Here is a 17,634-nt window from a genome sequence, read left to right on the forward strand (position 1 = left end):
GGGAATCGTTTTGTTATCCCTTGCATATTATAGTTCATCACGAAGTTCTAGTAACTTGGTGATAGTAACTAGAGAACTCTGTCAATCACTATCTTATCTGAAAGATTAACTCCCACTTGATTCATGTGATTGTAGTACTTAGACATTCTGAGCACATGCTCACTAGATGAGCTATTCTCCTCCATCTTGTAGGCAAAGTACTTGTTAGAGGTCTCATACCTCTCGACTCGGGCATGAGTGTGAAATACCAATTTCAGCTCTTGGAACATAGTATATGCTCCATGGCATTCAAAACGTGTTTGAAGTCCCGGTTCTAAGCCATAAAGCATGGCGCACTAAACTATCAAGTAGTCATCATACCGAGCTTGCCACACATTCATAACGTCTACATCTGCTCCTGCAATAGGTCTGTCACCTAGCGGTGCATCAAGGACATAATTCTTCTGTGCAGCAATGAGGATAATCCTCAGATCACGGAGCTAGTCCGCATCATTGCTACTAACATCTTTCAACATAGTTTTCTCTAGGAACATATCATAAATAAAACGGGGAAGCTATATGTGAGCAATTGATCTACTACATAGATATGCAAATACTATCAGGACTAAGTTCATGATAAATTTAAGTTCAATTAATCATATTACTTAAGAACTCCCCACTTAGATAGACATCCCTCTAGTCATCTAAACGATCACGTGATCCATATCAACTAAACCATGTCTGATCATCACGTGAGATGGAGTAGTTTTCAATGGTGAACATCACTATGTTGATCATATCTACTATATAATTCACGCTCGACCTTTTGGTCTCAGTGTTCCGAGGCCATATCTGCATATGCTAGGCTCGTCAAGTTTAACCCGAGTATTCTGCACGTGCAAAACTGGCTTGCACCTGTTGTATGTGAATGTAGAGCTTATCACACCCGATCATCACGTGATGTCTCAGCACGAAGAACTGTTGCAACGGTGCATACTCAAGGAGAACACTTATACCTTGAAATTTTAGTAAGGGATCATCTCATAATGCTACCATCGTACTAAGCAAAATAAGATGCCTAAAAGATAAACATCACATGCAATCAATATTAGTGATATGATATGGCCATCATCATCTTGTGCCTTTGATCTCCATCTTCAAAGCACTGTCATGATCACCATCGACACCGGCATGACACCTTGATCTCCATCGTACCATTGTTGTCGTCTCGCCAACTATTGCTTCCACGACAATCGCTACAGCTTAGTGATAAATTAAAGCAATTACATGGCGATTGCATTTCATACAATAAAGCTACAACCATATGGCTCCTGCCAGTTGCTGATAACCGTGTTACAAAACATGATCATCTCATACAACAATTTATAAAATCACGTCTTGACCATATCACATCACAACATGCCCTGCAAAAACAAGTTAGACGTCCTCTACTTCGTTGTTGCAAGTTTTACGTGGCTTCTACGGGCTTAGCAAGAACCGTTCTTACCTACGCATCAAAAACCACAACGCGGTATAGTGATTGCTTTTTGATCTTCAGAAAGAACCCTGTTCATTGAATCCGGTTCAATTAAAGTTGGAGAAACTGACACCCGCCATCCACCTGTGTGCAAAGCACGTCGGTGGAACCAGTCTCATGAATGCGGTCATTTAATGTCGGTCCGGGCCACTTCATCCAACAATACCGCCGAATCAAGAAACAACTAGTGACGGCAAGCAATATGTATATACGCATGCCCACAACTCCTTTGTGTTCTACTTGTGCATATAACATCTACGTATAGGCCTGGCTCGGATGCCACTTTTGGGGAACGCAGTATTTCAAAAAAAATTCCTACGATCACACAAGATCTATCTAGGAGATGCATAGCAACGAGAGGGGAGAGTGTGTCTACGTACCCTCGTAGACCAAAAGTGGAAGCGTTTATAAACGTGGTTGATGCAGTCGTACACCTTCACGATCCGTCCCGATCAACTACCGAACGTACGGCACCTCCGCGTTCAGCACAGGTTCAGCTCGATGACGTCCTCGCCTTCTTGATCCAGCAAGAGGGGCAATGTAGTAGATGAGTTCCGGTAGCACGACGGCGTGGTGACGATGTTGGTGAAAAACTATGAAGGAGGATAGACTAGAGGGGACGGGGTTGCCGGCACACAGCTTCGTGTTTCTTGATGTGTCTTGGGTGCTAGCGCTACCCCTCTATTTATATGTTGAGCCTTGGGGTCTAAACTTGGAGTAAAAGCCTCCACAAAGTCGGTTTCATCCGAAAGGCAAGAGTCCTTCTTGGACTCCAGGGCCAGACACCAGGGTTCCTGGCGTCTGTACCCAGACACCAGGGACCCTGGCGTCTGGCCCCTGGACTCCACAAAACTTCCTTTTGCGCTTTCCAAGAACCTTGTGGGCTTTCCCCTTTGGCCCAAATAAAGTGTTCTCATACCCAAACATTTCGGGAAACATCTGGAACCCCTTCCGGAGACCAAACACTATTATCCCATATATCAATCTTTATATCCGGACCATTCCGGAGTTCCTCGGCATGTTCGTGATCTCATCCGGGACTCCGAACAACATTCGGTCACCAACATACATAACTCATATAATACTATATCGTCAATAAACGTTAAGCGTGCGGACCCTACGGGTTCGAGAACTATGTAGACATGACCGAGACATCTCTCTGGTCAATAACCAATAGTGGAACCTGGATGCCCATATTGGCTCATACATATTCTACGAAGATCTTTATCGGTCGAACCGCGTAACAACATACGTTGTTCCCTTTGTCATCGGTATGTTACTTTCCTGAGACTCGATCGTCGGTATCATCATACCTAGTTCAATCTCATTACCAGCAAGTCTCTTTACTCGTTCTGTAATGCAACATCCCGCAACTAACTTATTAGTCACATTGCTTGCAAGGCTTATAGTGTTGTGCATTACCAAGAGGGCCCAGAGATACCTCTCCGACTATCGGAGTGACAAATCCTAATCTCGATCTATGCCAACTCAACGAACACCATCGGAGACACCTGTAGAGCATCTTTATAATCCCCAGTTATGTTGTGACGTTTGATAGAACACTAAGTGTTCCTCCGGTATTCGGGAGTTGCATAATCTCATAGTCATAGGAACATGTATAAGTCATGAAGAAAGCAATAGCAACAAACTAAACGATCATAGTGCTAAGCTAACGGATGGGTCTTGTCCATCACATCATTCTCCAATGATTTGATCCCGTTCATCAAATGAAAACACATGTCTATGTCTAGGAAACTTAACCATCTTTGATTAACAAGCCAATCAAGTAGAGGCATACTAGGGACACTCTGTTTCTCTATGTATTCACACATGCATCAAGTTTCCAGTTAATACAATTCTAGCATGAATAATAAACATTTATCATGATATAAGGAAATATTAATAACAACTTTATTATTGCATCTAGGGCATATTTCCTTCACCTCTCCTCTTCAAGGAAATTAAAATGCAGCTCACAAGTAGCATGAAGAATTTTTGCCGCAGTTGCTGGAGAGACATCACCAAAACCTATCAAGTACATTCGCATAAACTATCATCTGCATGCTCTTTCTTTCATTTGCCTTTTAGTGGCCATTCACCTCTCGTTTTCATCTCCTTCACTTCTAAAACATTTTTTACAAAAACACAATTTTTTGTTTGCTAGTTTGCTTGCTTGGTTGTTTTTTTGCCTTCATGTGAACACTAAAAAACAGAAAATGAAAACAAAATTTAGGATGACTATTGATTCACTTAAAGTTTTCTACTTCGATCATCTTCGATCCATTTGTGCTCGTGCTGAAAGTCCAACTAGTTTAGTTGAGGGGAAATCATTAGATGAGTGTGCTTATTTTGTGCTTTACCATTTGTCTCAAAGAGGGAAACTCTTATGGAATCAAATAAATTGATTGCTATGCTATGCTATGCTTGGAATCTTTGTGTAATATATGATTTTACTTGTTGTTCTGAGAACCCTAAAAAACACCTTCCCTACCTATGTGAGTTTAATGATAATGAAATCTTATCTTCCTATGCCAAGCGTGTTTTATAATTACTGTGATATTGAACACATTGAAGAATTTGTTTCGTTTAAGGGTGCTTATTAAAGTTGCTTCCTTGATTAAAATGTATGATGCTACTCTCCACAAATCTGAAATAATTTCCATACTCAAATATTGTTATGAAAACTATGCTTCTAATGCCAATGTTAATGCATTTATGGAGAGAATGTCTGCTCCTTTGGAAGAGAATAATGATATGCAGGAAACTATACATAATTATGATCCCATTGATTTGATTAAAATATCCATTTTTTATGAACGTGATGCTTGCTATTCTTATGGCCATGATGCCAATATTAATGATGCTTATGGAGATGAACTTGCTGCAGTTTCTTATGTTAAAAATGAAATTATTGCTATTGCACCCACACTTGATAGTTCCTTGAAAGAAAAGCATGATTGCAGTAATGTTATTATAAATTTTACAAATTCCAGGTGTGCAAATGATATGCAAAGCTACAAGCATGGGGATGATGATTTTGTTATGTCCACTATTTATTGTAATGATCATGATTGGGGCGATAATGCTTCTTATGATCTTGAAAATTTATTTAAGCTCCATGATGAATATTTTATTGATAATAATGCTTGCAATAATATTGAAAGTGGGTTTGGAAGAGTGTCGACTTTTGGTAGAAAGACTCCCACATATTTGGAGAATATTCAATCTTATGAAAATTTTGATAAATGTGGGTTTGGAGAGGTCATGACTTTAGTTGATGTTAAACCCACTATTCTAGAAGATTATAAGACTTTTATGCATGTGGGCCAGGAAGATAAAATTTCATGTAATAGTTATATTGTTAAATTTTATTATGATCTTACATGTAATTATTATGATAGAGGAAATATGGTTGTAGAAATTTTCATGTTGAGATCGTCAATGTTTTTTTCTTCCTCCTTGCATATGCTAGATATTTCTTGTCTCCATAATTTGTTTGCTTATAAAATGCCTATGCATAAGAAGTATGTTATACTTAAATGTGTTTTTGACATGCAACATGATGCTTTCTTTATGTTCCAATTATTATCTTTTGTGGGAGCTTCAATAAAATTTGAAGCCTATCTTAATGGCTATAAAGAAAGTGCTTGTTGGGCTTGTTGGGAGACAATCCAATGGTTCTCATTTTATTTTTTGAGTGTGCACACAATATACTACTGTTATGATTGTGTTTTTGTGTTTTAGTTAGTGTTTCTTGGGCGTTGCTAGAGGTCCGGCTAATGGTGGTTGGGGTGGCGGAGGGTGCTCAGCGGCATGGTCCGGGTGGAGTAGCATTTGGTGTGGCGAATGGTGGTCAGCGGCGTGGTCGAGGAGGAAGCTGGCACTAGAGTGTGACGGAGGGCGGTCGACAACCACGCAGGGTGGGCAGCGGCGGCGGCAGTGGAGTGTGCTCGAGGAGGAGGCTAGGTGAGGGTGGTCGGTTTCGGGATTTCGGTCTGACTTGGAGTTTGGGGATTTTGCTCATTTGGAGCGAAAAAATCGCATCACGTGTGCTCTCCCATGCTATCCAGCGCCTAGGCCAATAATGTTTTGGTTTGGCCCCACAGGTAGTCCCCACCAAATAATATGCCATAGTTTAGGTGTGCCAGTACATATTGTGTCCTGGGAAACGGGTATCTTTGTCGTTAGTTTGAATGCCCTTGTTGTTTGACTTCAGCCGACAGTTCATCTGCCATTGGTTACTTCTGCCGGCAGTAGAATAATCCTGGGCAGATGGTTTTCCTTTATGATGGTATTTCTCCCTGTAGTTAATTGGCCCCAATCAAGGGTTGTGGTGTAGTGTCATCCCAAACGCAAACATCTCTTTTTCCCCTCTGTCTCGCCGTCGCCTGCATTGTGGAGTCGTTCGTTGCCACCTGCGAGGTCACGGTCCGTCGACTCGAATGGCGTTGAGGACCCATCCTTACCCGTCACCCGCGCCATTCATCCCTACCCCGAAGTTCGTCGGTGTTGCTGTGCAATGCTACGTCCTCGAACTACTTCCCCGCGACCGTTGCCCATGCCTTCCAACGCATCCAACGTCGACCTCGTCTCCATCGAACTCGCCGTCCACGGATGCCTCCACCATCGACCTCGGCCTCGTCGAGCCCGCCGTCCGACTCCGGCCCGGTAAGCACACCTCACTTCTCTTAGTTAATGTTGATTTTAGTTGTGTTTGTTCTCATTGTTGTATTTGTAGATCTTCGACATTTTATTAGTGTAGTTAAAACTAGCGGTGACCCACGCATTTCTGTGGCTAGAGATTTTATCTACAACTTATATTCATTTTAAACTATTTTTATTATAATATTTTTGTGTTTTTAAATAATCATTTCATATTCTTGTGATTTTTAAAATTGTGTGTGCATGTTTTGTTATGATTCAGAGACTCCTTTTTGTGGCCACATTTGCTAAGTATGTATGTGTTGTTTTATCCGGAAATTTTCCTATTGATTTTTGGACAATGATGTTCTATTAATTTCTTCAAAAACAAGGAAAATGTTCTAAAGTTCGTTCATGATGCAAAGTTCATTCATGATGTGAAGTCTAATTCTGATTCGTAGTAATTTACTCAGCATATCCCCCATTTGTAGTTGAGAGGCCCATCTCTATGGTAGTGTAGTAGCCCTATATTTTATTTATTCTTGTATCTGTTTGATTGTGCCAAGTCCGATGTGTATTCATGACAGGTTTATTCTTCTTTTTTGGAATTTTAGTACAAAATACGTTTGTATTCAATAAAACCAACCACTAATGTTTATAATAAGTTAATTCCGGATTTTTAATTTAATTTTTACTCTATACCAAATCATACACGAAAGTGTATGTAGTTACTTTTTCTAAAAAAGGGATATATCTGAGGGCGGCCACCACATTTGCACATGTCGATTTTTCATTGTTTGGTATACATTTCAAATTAGATTTTTATATGAAACTTATACTTCAATGAGATTTTCCATTATAGCACCATAGAAAATGTATGTTATAGATAGAAAGATGTAATAGATAGAGCTTCTTTTTGTCAGATTGCTGGAAAGAGGTCTTGAAGTGATTATTTGCATACTTCATGTAAAATCCTCATGTGCATTTGTGTAGCTAGATATCAGATGGAATGTATATGCTTTTCCATATATGTATCTGTACATGTTTGACTACTATTCCTTGGCGAGGTAAACTTTAATTCTATTTGAATTACTATTATTGCTATTGGATATATTTATACTATAACAATCAGCTTAAGAACATTATTTCATACATTAGTTGCCATCCGATGGAAACATCGTCAAATTGTAATACTTGTACAAATCAAGTGTTGATATTCCGTGGTCCTTTTGTAGTGGGCCTGTAAATAACTTTTCCTTGGTCATACAAGAAATAACAAAATGATTACGCGTCATTAGATAATTCTTTTACAATACACATATTTTGAAATTCCAAATTATTTTTATTTTTGCAGTTAGCCCATCTCAGCTCAAACCTTGTTGCTTGTGTGAAGCAGCAAGATGAAATCTTTTTGCTTCCATAATGATTCCTTTTGCCAAATTGGCTGACTTTGCTGCCTGACGCGCTTGTCTCGTCGCCTCTACTTGGTGGTGGATGTGTTCGATCTTGTCACTGATCACTACAGAGCAAATTCACATTGAAACCCGTATCTTATTATGAATTCTGTTCCACTGGTCGTTTTGGCATACCCTAACTGCCAAGGCATGGATGCGGTACTCAAGTCAAACCATGAACATCTTGATGCTACTGTTATTGGGCTATAGGCTGTACTTGTATGAATCCTGTTTTACTCTCACACAACCCTTAGTATTTTCCTTTTCCTTGGCGATATAGGTCACTTCCATCTAGGGGAAGATATAATTTTTCAAAGCATTTTTGTCTATGATGAAGTAGAATATGCGCTTGGAATTCTGCTTAGAAGATATCCCGGAACACATTGTTGTTACACATGTATTTATCATTTAGGTAATTGAGATTACATTTATCAGTTAGATAATAGATATTATAGAATACATATCTTCAAATAAAAAAGTATAGATTTGCTGGCATCATTGGTGATATCATAGTGTGCAATAGGGAACGACGTCTGTCTGGTTTCCTATAACATCACCTGATTGTTGCTTTAAATTTCTTACTCCCTCGTGCACCCATTCTAAAATACAACCTTGACCATAAATTAGACTAAATGTATACTTTGTTTGTTTTCTATGACTTCAAATTAATACCACTAAGAACTTTTGCCGAATAAGAATTTAATGATATATTTATTTGTCACATATAAACAATTTGAATTTGTATAATCTATTATCAAAGTTAAATTATAGTATGCGCTGCTATAAATTAGACTAAAAAATTTTGTTACTTCAAAATTATATGATTGAAAACTCTTTTGGCGCACTGGTGGTCGCATTTTTCTAGATTTATTTTCGTTCTGCTAGCATTGCACAATCAGTGGGAGGAGACTTTTCCATGGACTACAAAAATGTTTGTGGCAACTTCGACAATTTTAAAATGATGTGTCAGCTCAGTTTCTTGGAGGTTCTCTTAGTGGTAAAGTGTGTGTAGTGTGTTCGTAGAAGCAAGTGTATGTGTGTACGTATGAGTATCTGCGCATGTATAGTTTTAAATTTTTTTATTCTGAATAGGACAACTCTCCTGTTAGCTATGCACACGTACGGAAGATTATATTGCTCTTTTTGAAAATTCCAATCTGGATGACATGACTTGTATTAGGGCCATATAGAATTCCTATGTGAACCCAACTAAAAAAAAGATAATTCCTATGCAAAGCGGACTCCTGTTGGCGACGCACGCACGTACGTACGGAAGATTTGTTGCTCTTTTCTTAGTTCCGGTTTTTTCCCCCAGTAAGTGGCTACTATCCTATTAGTACACGTACATGAGATTGGATTTTTTGTATTGGTTGCCTAGTCTCAAGCTTGTATGTGTCCTTCTATATGATGGTGATTGTACAAATTCCATCGTAGATGCATCGTATATGCACGTACATAGTATTTATATGTAACGTAATATCTTTAAATCTGAGCCGTTTATATTGAGAAATTAACGGTCTTGATAATTAAATCTGTGTGGACGAACATGATGCCTTATTTGTCTTTTGTCTTAATAATCTATATCTATATCTATACCTACTATTAAAGAGAGGTGATATTCTTGATTTCGTCCTGCTTTATTTGGTCCCGCTTCAATTAATTTCATGTACACTATTTGGTTTCGTTACTTGCCACCCATTTTGGCCCAACGAAAAAAGCTCACCTGACGGCGCACTGCGGCCTACGTCCGAAGAGTTGGCAAAAAATAAAATAGCCGATGGCAGGGTTCGATCTCGTAACCCACCAATCGGCCATGCACAGTTTGTCCAACTGACACGGTTAGAGATATGAGAGGATTTTTTTTGTCCCGTTGTAACGCACGGACCTTTTTGCTAGTTAGTATATGATAGATAGATGCTAGGTTGTCCACTTGTCCCTCAGCATTGACATTTGGCATGCATAATCTCAGAAAAAAAAAGACATACATAAGTGGATCCGTACATAACATTACGAAATAGTACTTCGCTAGCTAGTGAACAAACCGCGAGCTCTAGCATGTTCATTCCTCTTCACACAGCGCGCGCCGCCATGCAGCTCGCCGCTCTGTGCACTGACCCGTTCGTGATATGATGCACCTTCCTGTGCCTCTTACTCCATCTAGCGCTACGGTCCCTGAACCCCAACTCCGCCTCCGGCCGCCGGCTTCCACCAAGACCTCGTGGCGTCACCCTCCTCGGCGCGCTGCCGCTAGTCGGCCCGGCCCCTCACTCCGGTCTCGCGGCGCTGGCACGCAAGTATGGTCCCATCATGTACCTGAGGATGGGTACCTGCGGTGTGGTGGTGGCGTCGTCGCCCTCGGCCGCACGGACGTTCCTGAAGGCGCTAGACGAGCGGTTCGCGAACCGGCCGCCGGTGGCCAGCGGGGAGGACGTCTCGTACGGGTTCGGGAACATGGTGTTCGCCAACTACGGGCCCAAGTGGAAGCTGATGCGGAAGCTGTCGAACATGCACCTTCTCGGGGCGCGCGCAGTCGCAGACTGGGCGAGCCTGCACCGCTACGAGGCCGGACGCGCCCTGCATGACATGCTCGAAGAATTAGAGTTGTTGATTAACCAACATAACTATAAAATATATGATCACAACAAGGGTAGAATTAGTATCATCTACGCTAGAAGTTTTCTAGCCCAAATGGCAATTCCAATATTTCTGTGAAAGGGTAGTATATTTGAAAGACTATTTTTATTTATAGTAAGGTACACCGCCAATTATATACTCTTAGCAGCCGTTTTTGGATAAACAACCGTATTAAAGTCTGAAAACAATCCTTATAAAATAAAATCTGAAGAAGCTAAAAAATGTTCACTAAGCTAACAGCATGGACACATGTCGAATCAAGTGGAATAAAAGGAGAAATTTCTCCTACAACATGCTCTTGGCGACACGTGCGGACTGTAGCACAACACACGCATTTTTTTCCACACTAGGAAGATCTGATTTATGCTACATGTATGAAAGAGTCGACTGATGATGTACCACACGTGCGCTAACCAACCTTGATTGATGCGCCATTGTCCTGTGATCCTGTCATACAGTCCATGCTGCACATTTTAAAAAAGGAAGCAACGCTCGTGTGCTTTTGTGTGTGTATCTATATATACATATATAAATTCATCGTACCACTCAGACGTAGCTACTTCACATGTCTCATATGCTACCATATAGTGTTATATATACTAATTTATCATTATAAATATGTTCATATATTTTATATAACATATTCCAAAGTGAGTTACATGAAAAATAGCAAGTTGGCCCACAATTTTTATTATATTTGAAAAATACATATATATTTGTACGTAAAAAGAGCATACTCAAAATATGATGCATACTACCTAAAAACTAGTATATATACTACCTAAACTTTTTTATATACTACATACTATGCATATATACTCCACGATGTGATAAATACTACATACAACATACAAAACTCAAGTGGTAGATAGAATTTGTATAGAGTGAATTCTGTATTTGATGAATCATGAAAGTACAAAAACAAAATCTGTATTTGATGCCTATCTATATGTATATATAATTATATATAGTTAATTCTTGAATTGATCGAGCGTGTACGTGTGTATTATCCACAGAATAAAAGGACGTTGTCTAGCTATTGATTGTTCGATCTTTTATGAAAGAGAAAATCAGTAGGAGCTACCATGAAACATGCCTCTGCTTAAAAGATGCCTAAACATACAATCAGAATAAAAGTGATTACCTAGAATTAACTAAAGGCTGCTGCAAAAATTCTCTTGAACTTTGGTGACTTGTTAAAGATATAGCAGATTGCCCATAAACACCTGTATGAAAGTAAGAGAATATTAAAAGGTGCCAGTAAGCCGTGAATTAACAATTCATCAGTTATTAAGAAGATAACTGATCGGCCACAAACCTAAACTACATGAGATGCAAATTTGATAAACAAAGTGCCTTTGCTATAAGTAAAACTGATCTGCCTAATCACGGTGATAGCAGTGGCTGCACTTGTGGCATGTGCAACTTAATTGGGCTGCTGGCAGCAGCGGCGTTGGCGGTCTCGTGCATCAACATGGTTGGCGGACTTACGGCTGATCTAGGAGACAACTATCGACCTGGTACATGATAGCTAGCATGACATCGATAGATCAGGCTCCAACTATGCGGCGGCGACATGAAGAGAGGGCATGTGTGGGCCTTTCTGCGAAAAACAGAGCAACAGTTAGAAAGCAGATTGGCTCCGAGATATTGCGAGCATCGGGTTGGATCAGGAGATTGGGCTTGGAGATATGTCTCTAACGCTAGTATTTTTTGTTAATCTGATGGATAGACTTTTCTTTGAAAGATTCCTCCAATCCGAGAGAGAAACATATCTTATGGAAGAGAAATAGGAGAATCCGATTGCAACAGGACAGGATAAGAGAGAGACATGAGAGAGAGAGGCAGTATGACTGCTTAACGTGGCTGGTTTTTTTACATCCGTGAGAGCCTTTTGGGCCATTTTTTCGGCTTCAAGATGGTGGGCTTTCTACTCATATATTCATCCAAACTATCAGAATTGACAGCCTGTGGGTCGGTTTGTGGGTTTTCTTTTCTTTTCTATGAAGATTAATCTACACAGTAATAACTCGGTCCCATTGTAGATGTACGACTAGTAAATTCTATTTAACGTTGGAATTTTTAAGGAGTGCCTAATTAGTATAGGTATATATATATAGAGAGAGAGAGAGAGGGGTATAGACAGATAGATAGATTGACTGAGGTATAGAGGTTAGATAAATAGATAGATACATATATAAATAGATAGACAGATACTCCCCTAGCTAGCGATCAAACCGCGAGCTCTACCACATCCATTCCTCTTCACACAGCGCGCGCCACCATGCAGGTCACCGCTGTGTGCACCGACCCGTTCGTGATATGCTGCACCTTCATGTGCCTCTTACTCCATCTAGCGCTCCGCTCCCTGAACCCCAACTCGGCCTCCGGCCGCCGGCTTCCACCGGGACCTCGTGGCGTCCCTGTTCTCGGCGCGCTGCCGCTGATCGGCCCGGCCCCTCACTCCGGTCTCTTGACGCTGGCGCGCAAGTATGGTCCGGTCATGTACCTGAGGATGGGTACCTGCGGCGTGGTGGTGGCCTCGTCGCCCTCGGCCGCACGGACGTTCTTGAAGGCGCTGGACGAGCGGTTCGCGAACCGGCCGGCGGTGGCCAGCGCGGAGGACATGTCGTACGGGTGCCAGAACATGGTGTTCGCCAACTACGGGCCCAAGTGGAAGCTGATGCGGAAGCTGTCGAGTGTGCACCTTCTCGGGGCGCGCGCGGTGGCTGACTGGGCGGCCGTGCGCCGCGACGAGGCCGGGTGCACCCTGCGTGCCGTCCTGGAGGCCGCGGAAGCCGAGCGACCCGTCGTCGTGCCAGAGATGCTCGTGTGCGCGCTTGCCAACATCGTGGGAAGGATCACCGTGAGCAAGCGGGTGTTCGACACGCAGGGTGACGAGTCCAACACCTACAAGGAGATGATCGTGTCGCTCCTCACCGGCACGGGGCTCTTCAACATCAGCGACTTCGTGCCGGCGCTGTCGTGGCTGGACCTGCAAGGCGTGCAGGCCAAGCTGCGCCGGATCCATATCCAGTTCGACGGGCTCGTCACCAAGTTGCTGGCGGAGCACGCCGCGACGGCCGAGGACCGTCTCCGGGAGGGCCGCCTGGACTTCGTGGACAAGCTCCGTGCCATCAACGACGAGGAGGGGGGCGAGATCATCACTGAGGTCAACATCAAGGGCCTCATCACTGTAAGCTCCCACCCGACCCCGCCTACACTTCTTGTTCTCAACAGCTGGCTAGTGTTGAAAAAACTGCTGCAACATACTTCTTTTTTTTATCAAACATATTTCCATGTTGGTGGAATCGTCAGTATTTTTTGCCAACGTATGACGTTCATATAACTAAGCAATCGCTGAAATGACATCAAAGCAATTAACATTTATCGTCAGTATTTTTTGCCACCGTATGACGTTGCTTTCGATGCAGTTTGTCACCCAAACATATTGTGGCGGTTTTTTTTGCTAATGACAGACTGTATTGTGGTGGTTTTATGGACATAGCTCCTCTCCAACTAATTAGTACACGTATTTTATTTTCAGCCTTAAACTTGGAAGGCCCATTTCGCAAAAAAATAAATAAATTGGAAGGCCCATATTTTCTTGAAATAAATCACAGATAAATATTCTGTTTGAACATGTGACTTTTCTCCCCATGATATCTTAGAAAAAACCCCAATATTAAATATGCTTTGACAATTTAGATGAAATGGTCCGAACTAGATGAAACACAATGAAATGTTATAGTGAACACTGGAAGAAGGTAAATGCAGGGTAGCACACTCATACAAAATGAAACATTATAGTGCGCTCCAAAACAGAACAAAACCCAAAAAAAATGGTCTGAGGACAATTGGAAGACATAAAAACTTTGTGGCACACAGCGGAACAAGCTCGAGATAATGTGGCCAGTGGACAAAAATATGAGACATTTAATTTAGCTCCTACTTGATGAAAACCAACAAAAACTGGTTGAACCACACTGAAATACAATGAAACATTGTTGTTCGCATAAAGTGAAAATAGGGTAGCACGCTCGAACGGAAATTGATAAATACTATTTATATTTTATAAAATAAATAAATTTGCAGAATCCAAGTTAAAATTGCATTAAAAGTTTAAAACACAATTAAACATTGTGGTGAACCCTGGAAGTTAGTGAACCTTGAAAATTTTAATTTAAAATTATAGTCAAATTTTTATTGTATTTTTAAAAAAAATAGATTGCAAGAATATATTCAATATTGGTCTTGTTTTAGATATCTCCTTTAGAATAAACCCAGTTGTTCAGAATGTAAATCAAACATATGCTTCAAAAAATATTATCAGCCATCTAAATTATTTAGATAAAAAAGAAGAAAGAAGACATTTGTAAGATAGAGATGTACTTCACCCATAAAAAAAAGATATAGAGATGTACTGGAAGCGGTGGGCCAGTGGGGCCACGCAGTCGGCAGGACAGTGTTCTCAAGCATTGGATAACGTACATTACATAGCAATCTCCCACAATGTGTGGAGAAAGGAGGTACGATGATATGTGAGGTGGTTATACATAATACAGAAACTGGTTTGCATGTCTTCTGAGGCACGATAAAAGGTGGACGCATATATTGGATATCCCGTGCATGATAGATAGTCCACTCTTGAATACATACATGCATTCACACGAAAACACTTAACGCGTAGTAGCACTTGGGGTTTTATTTTAAACCCGTGCGTGCATGCTTGCAGGACATGTTCACGGCAGGCACGGACACGTCGTCGATCATTGTGGAGTGGGCAATGGCGGAGATGATCAAAAGCCCGTCTATCATGGCACACGCCCAAGAGGAGATGGACCGTGTCATCGGTCGTGACCGCCGCCTCGAGGAATCCGACATTGCCAACCTCCCCTACCTGCAAGCCATATGCAATGAGGCCATGCGCCTCCACCCCTCCACGCCGCTCAGTCTCCCGCACTTCTCCTTTGAGGAGTGCGAGGTCGATGGACACCATGTCCCTGCCAACACGCGGCTCATCATCAACATCTGGGCCATCGGGCGGGACCCGGCCGCATGGGAGGATCCCTTGGAATTCCGGCCAGAGCGGTTCCTATCCGGGCCGGCGGCCAAGATCGACCCGATGGGGAACAATTTCGAACTGATCCCGTTTGGCGCCGGTAGAAGGATATGCGCTGGGAAGCTGGCTGGAATGGTGTTTGTGCAGTACTTCCTGGGAATGCTGGTGCACGCATTTGAGTGGCGGCTGCCAGACGGAGAGGATAAGGTGGACATGGCTGAGACCTTCGGGCTGGCACTGCCCAAGACCGTCCCGCTCAAGGCCGTCGTCAAGCCGCGGCTTGTGCCTGCCGCATACACATGATTGTTCGTGTCTCGGAAGTTCTAGACGATCGCCTCGCTCGGTGTAGTGTATTATGTTTGTGGTGACCCAAGCTTTGTGTTGCATGTGTACATACATACTTTAGTCACTTCGTACATTTACCTTCCTTTTTTTTTGTGCTTGTACATTTACCTTCCTCACAGAATAAAACATGTGCCTACATTAGTTAGTCAAAAGAGTACAATTGCCTGTTTTTACCGAGAACGAATTACTTCATCATTATCGATCTCTCAAGCAATGAATGCAACGGAAACAGGTCCCGGAAGCGTTTTGGGAATTCCGGAAAGGTATACTTAATAGGTATCCAAAAAAGTTTGGTCAATATTTTGAAAGTATGAAAGGTTCTAGAAAACTTCCAAAAATTTCTGGAAGTGTGTAGAGTGAAAACTCCTCCAAGTTGGTTGCCCTTTGCCATACTCCTGCTGGAAAGATTTGCCCAGTGTTACACTCTGGCAAATGCTCCACATGTCAGTCGCTATGAGCTCATGCTTGTCTATGCCATGTGCTAGTAGAGGAAAGTCAGCAAAGACTTCTGGATGTGTCAGTCTCTAGGAGGTCTTGCATGTGTTTGCCGAGCGCTAGAAAGCATGAACTCGACAAACATTTTCTGCATTTTATGTAAGAAAATTAAAAAATGTTTGCCGAGCGTGCTTTGGGTGACACTCGGTAAATGGAACCCGCTACCAGCCGCTGAGGGGAGGAACACATGGTTAGTCCTTTGCCGAGTTCTTTCTCGCATGTACTCGGCAAAGTGCGGAGTTTGCTGAACGCTAGGTCTTTGCCGAGTTTTTTTTGTGTGCGTACTCGGCAAAGATCTTCCTTTGTGAGCGCTAGGTCTTTGCTGTGTTTTTTGCACCAAGAATTCGGCTTTGCCTTGCTTTGCCTAGATCGCGATAAAATGAACTCGGCAAACATCAGGGCACTGACCAAAGTTGTGGATTCGAGTAGTGAACATCCATTAGAAATACGACAATGATTACTTGGGGGTCTAAAATACGCGAAGACGGGGGTTATGCTTTAGGTACTCCATCCGTTTGTACATAATCTCATTCTAGCAATCAAATTTTCTTTCCAAATACATATCATTCTGATATCGTGAGACAAAAGCAGTTCGAAGTCATAGCACCACTTTGCCATTAAGTTAATTTGTGAATAAAAATTCATATAAGTTAATTTGTGTATATATCATCTGATTACCTTTCTGTGGTAGAGCCTTAGATCCATACACTGTTCCAAATATTGTCCTCCGCATTTGATTCAGTAATATACATGAACAATTGCCTTCTAGATTTCCGGCCGGTCCTAGTAATTTTGTGGTCATAGAACTTGTCTCATGTAACTCCATGAACGATTCCGACATTTTTGTCAAGAATTTTTGGTTTCATCCTCCAAGGCTTCGCTTCCTCCTCTGTTGCCTCAAATTAATGCAGCTTGCTATTAGCGACGGCACCACAGCAGGACATGCTCTAGCCGTATCTCCGCCTCCGGCAAAACTCAAACATGAGGTAGCTTTCTTTTCCTTTCTTCCTAGCGGAGTATAAGGGTCCAATTAAGACCCATTTAGAACAGAGGGAACAAAGAAATGCAAACATGTCAAACGTGCAACTCACATATACAATTACCTTGACTAGTTTCTTGACACGCCTTGAAATTATCTAGAATATTTTGACTAGTACAATTACGTTATCATCTAATATATGTTCTCAGTTTCTCACCTAACGACAACTCAAAGTATTCGTGCTGTAGTTCTCATCGATGAGCTAAAGAATGTGTGGTTGTTCCCAGATATGAAGAAAAAAAACCACAAGTTAACTGTCAACGCACCAATCGAGATATGATGGAGCCGCTAGTTGTTAGCAACTGCAGTTGATTTGATAATATACTTGACCAACTGCTCCAAAGTATCATATCATTTTTCTATAAACTAAATAGTTGATACCCACAAACATATTTAACCGAACATGCAATTATACCACCTCATTACACAATTATGAATTGATAAAGCC

General features: G+C 41.7%; 1 protein-coding gene across 1 annotated transcript; it reads left to right on the top strand.

Annotated features, from left to right (window-relative positions):
• Positions 1-12,467: 12,467 nt before the first annotated feature.
• LOC125517266 (flavonoid 3',5'-hydroxylase 1-like) lies at positions 12,468-15,804 on the top strand. Its single transcript, XM_048682446.1, has 2 exons — positions 12,468-13,441; positions 14,981-15,804. The coding sequence occupies exons 1-2, from the start codon at positions 12,530-12,532 to the stop codon at positions 15,608-15,610; spliced, it is 1,542 nt and encodes a 513-aa protein (XP_048538403.1). The 5' UTR covers positions 12,468-12,529; the 3' UTR covers positions 15,611-15,804.
• The last annotated feature ends 1,830 nt before the right edge of the window (positions 15,805-17,634 follow it).

The sequence above is a fragment of the Triticum urartu genome, chromosome 6, assembly GCF_003073215.2.
Source record: "Triticum urartu cultivar G1812 chromosome 6, Tu2.1, whole genome shotgun sequence".
Classification (NCBI taxonomy): domain Eukaryota; kingdom Viridiplantae; phylum Streptophyta; class Magnoliopsida; order Poales; family Poaceae; genus Triticum; species Triticum urartu.

Coding starts and splice junctions, on each gene's coding strand:
- LOC125517266 (XM_048682446.1), top strand. CDS start 12,530: ATGCAGGTCACCGCTGTGTGCACCGACCCGTTCGTGATATGCTGCACC. Junction 13,442..14,980: donor ACATCAAGGGCCTCATCACT/GTAAGCTCCCAC, acceptor GCATGCTTGCAG/GACATGTTCACGGCAGGCAC.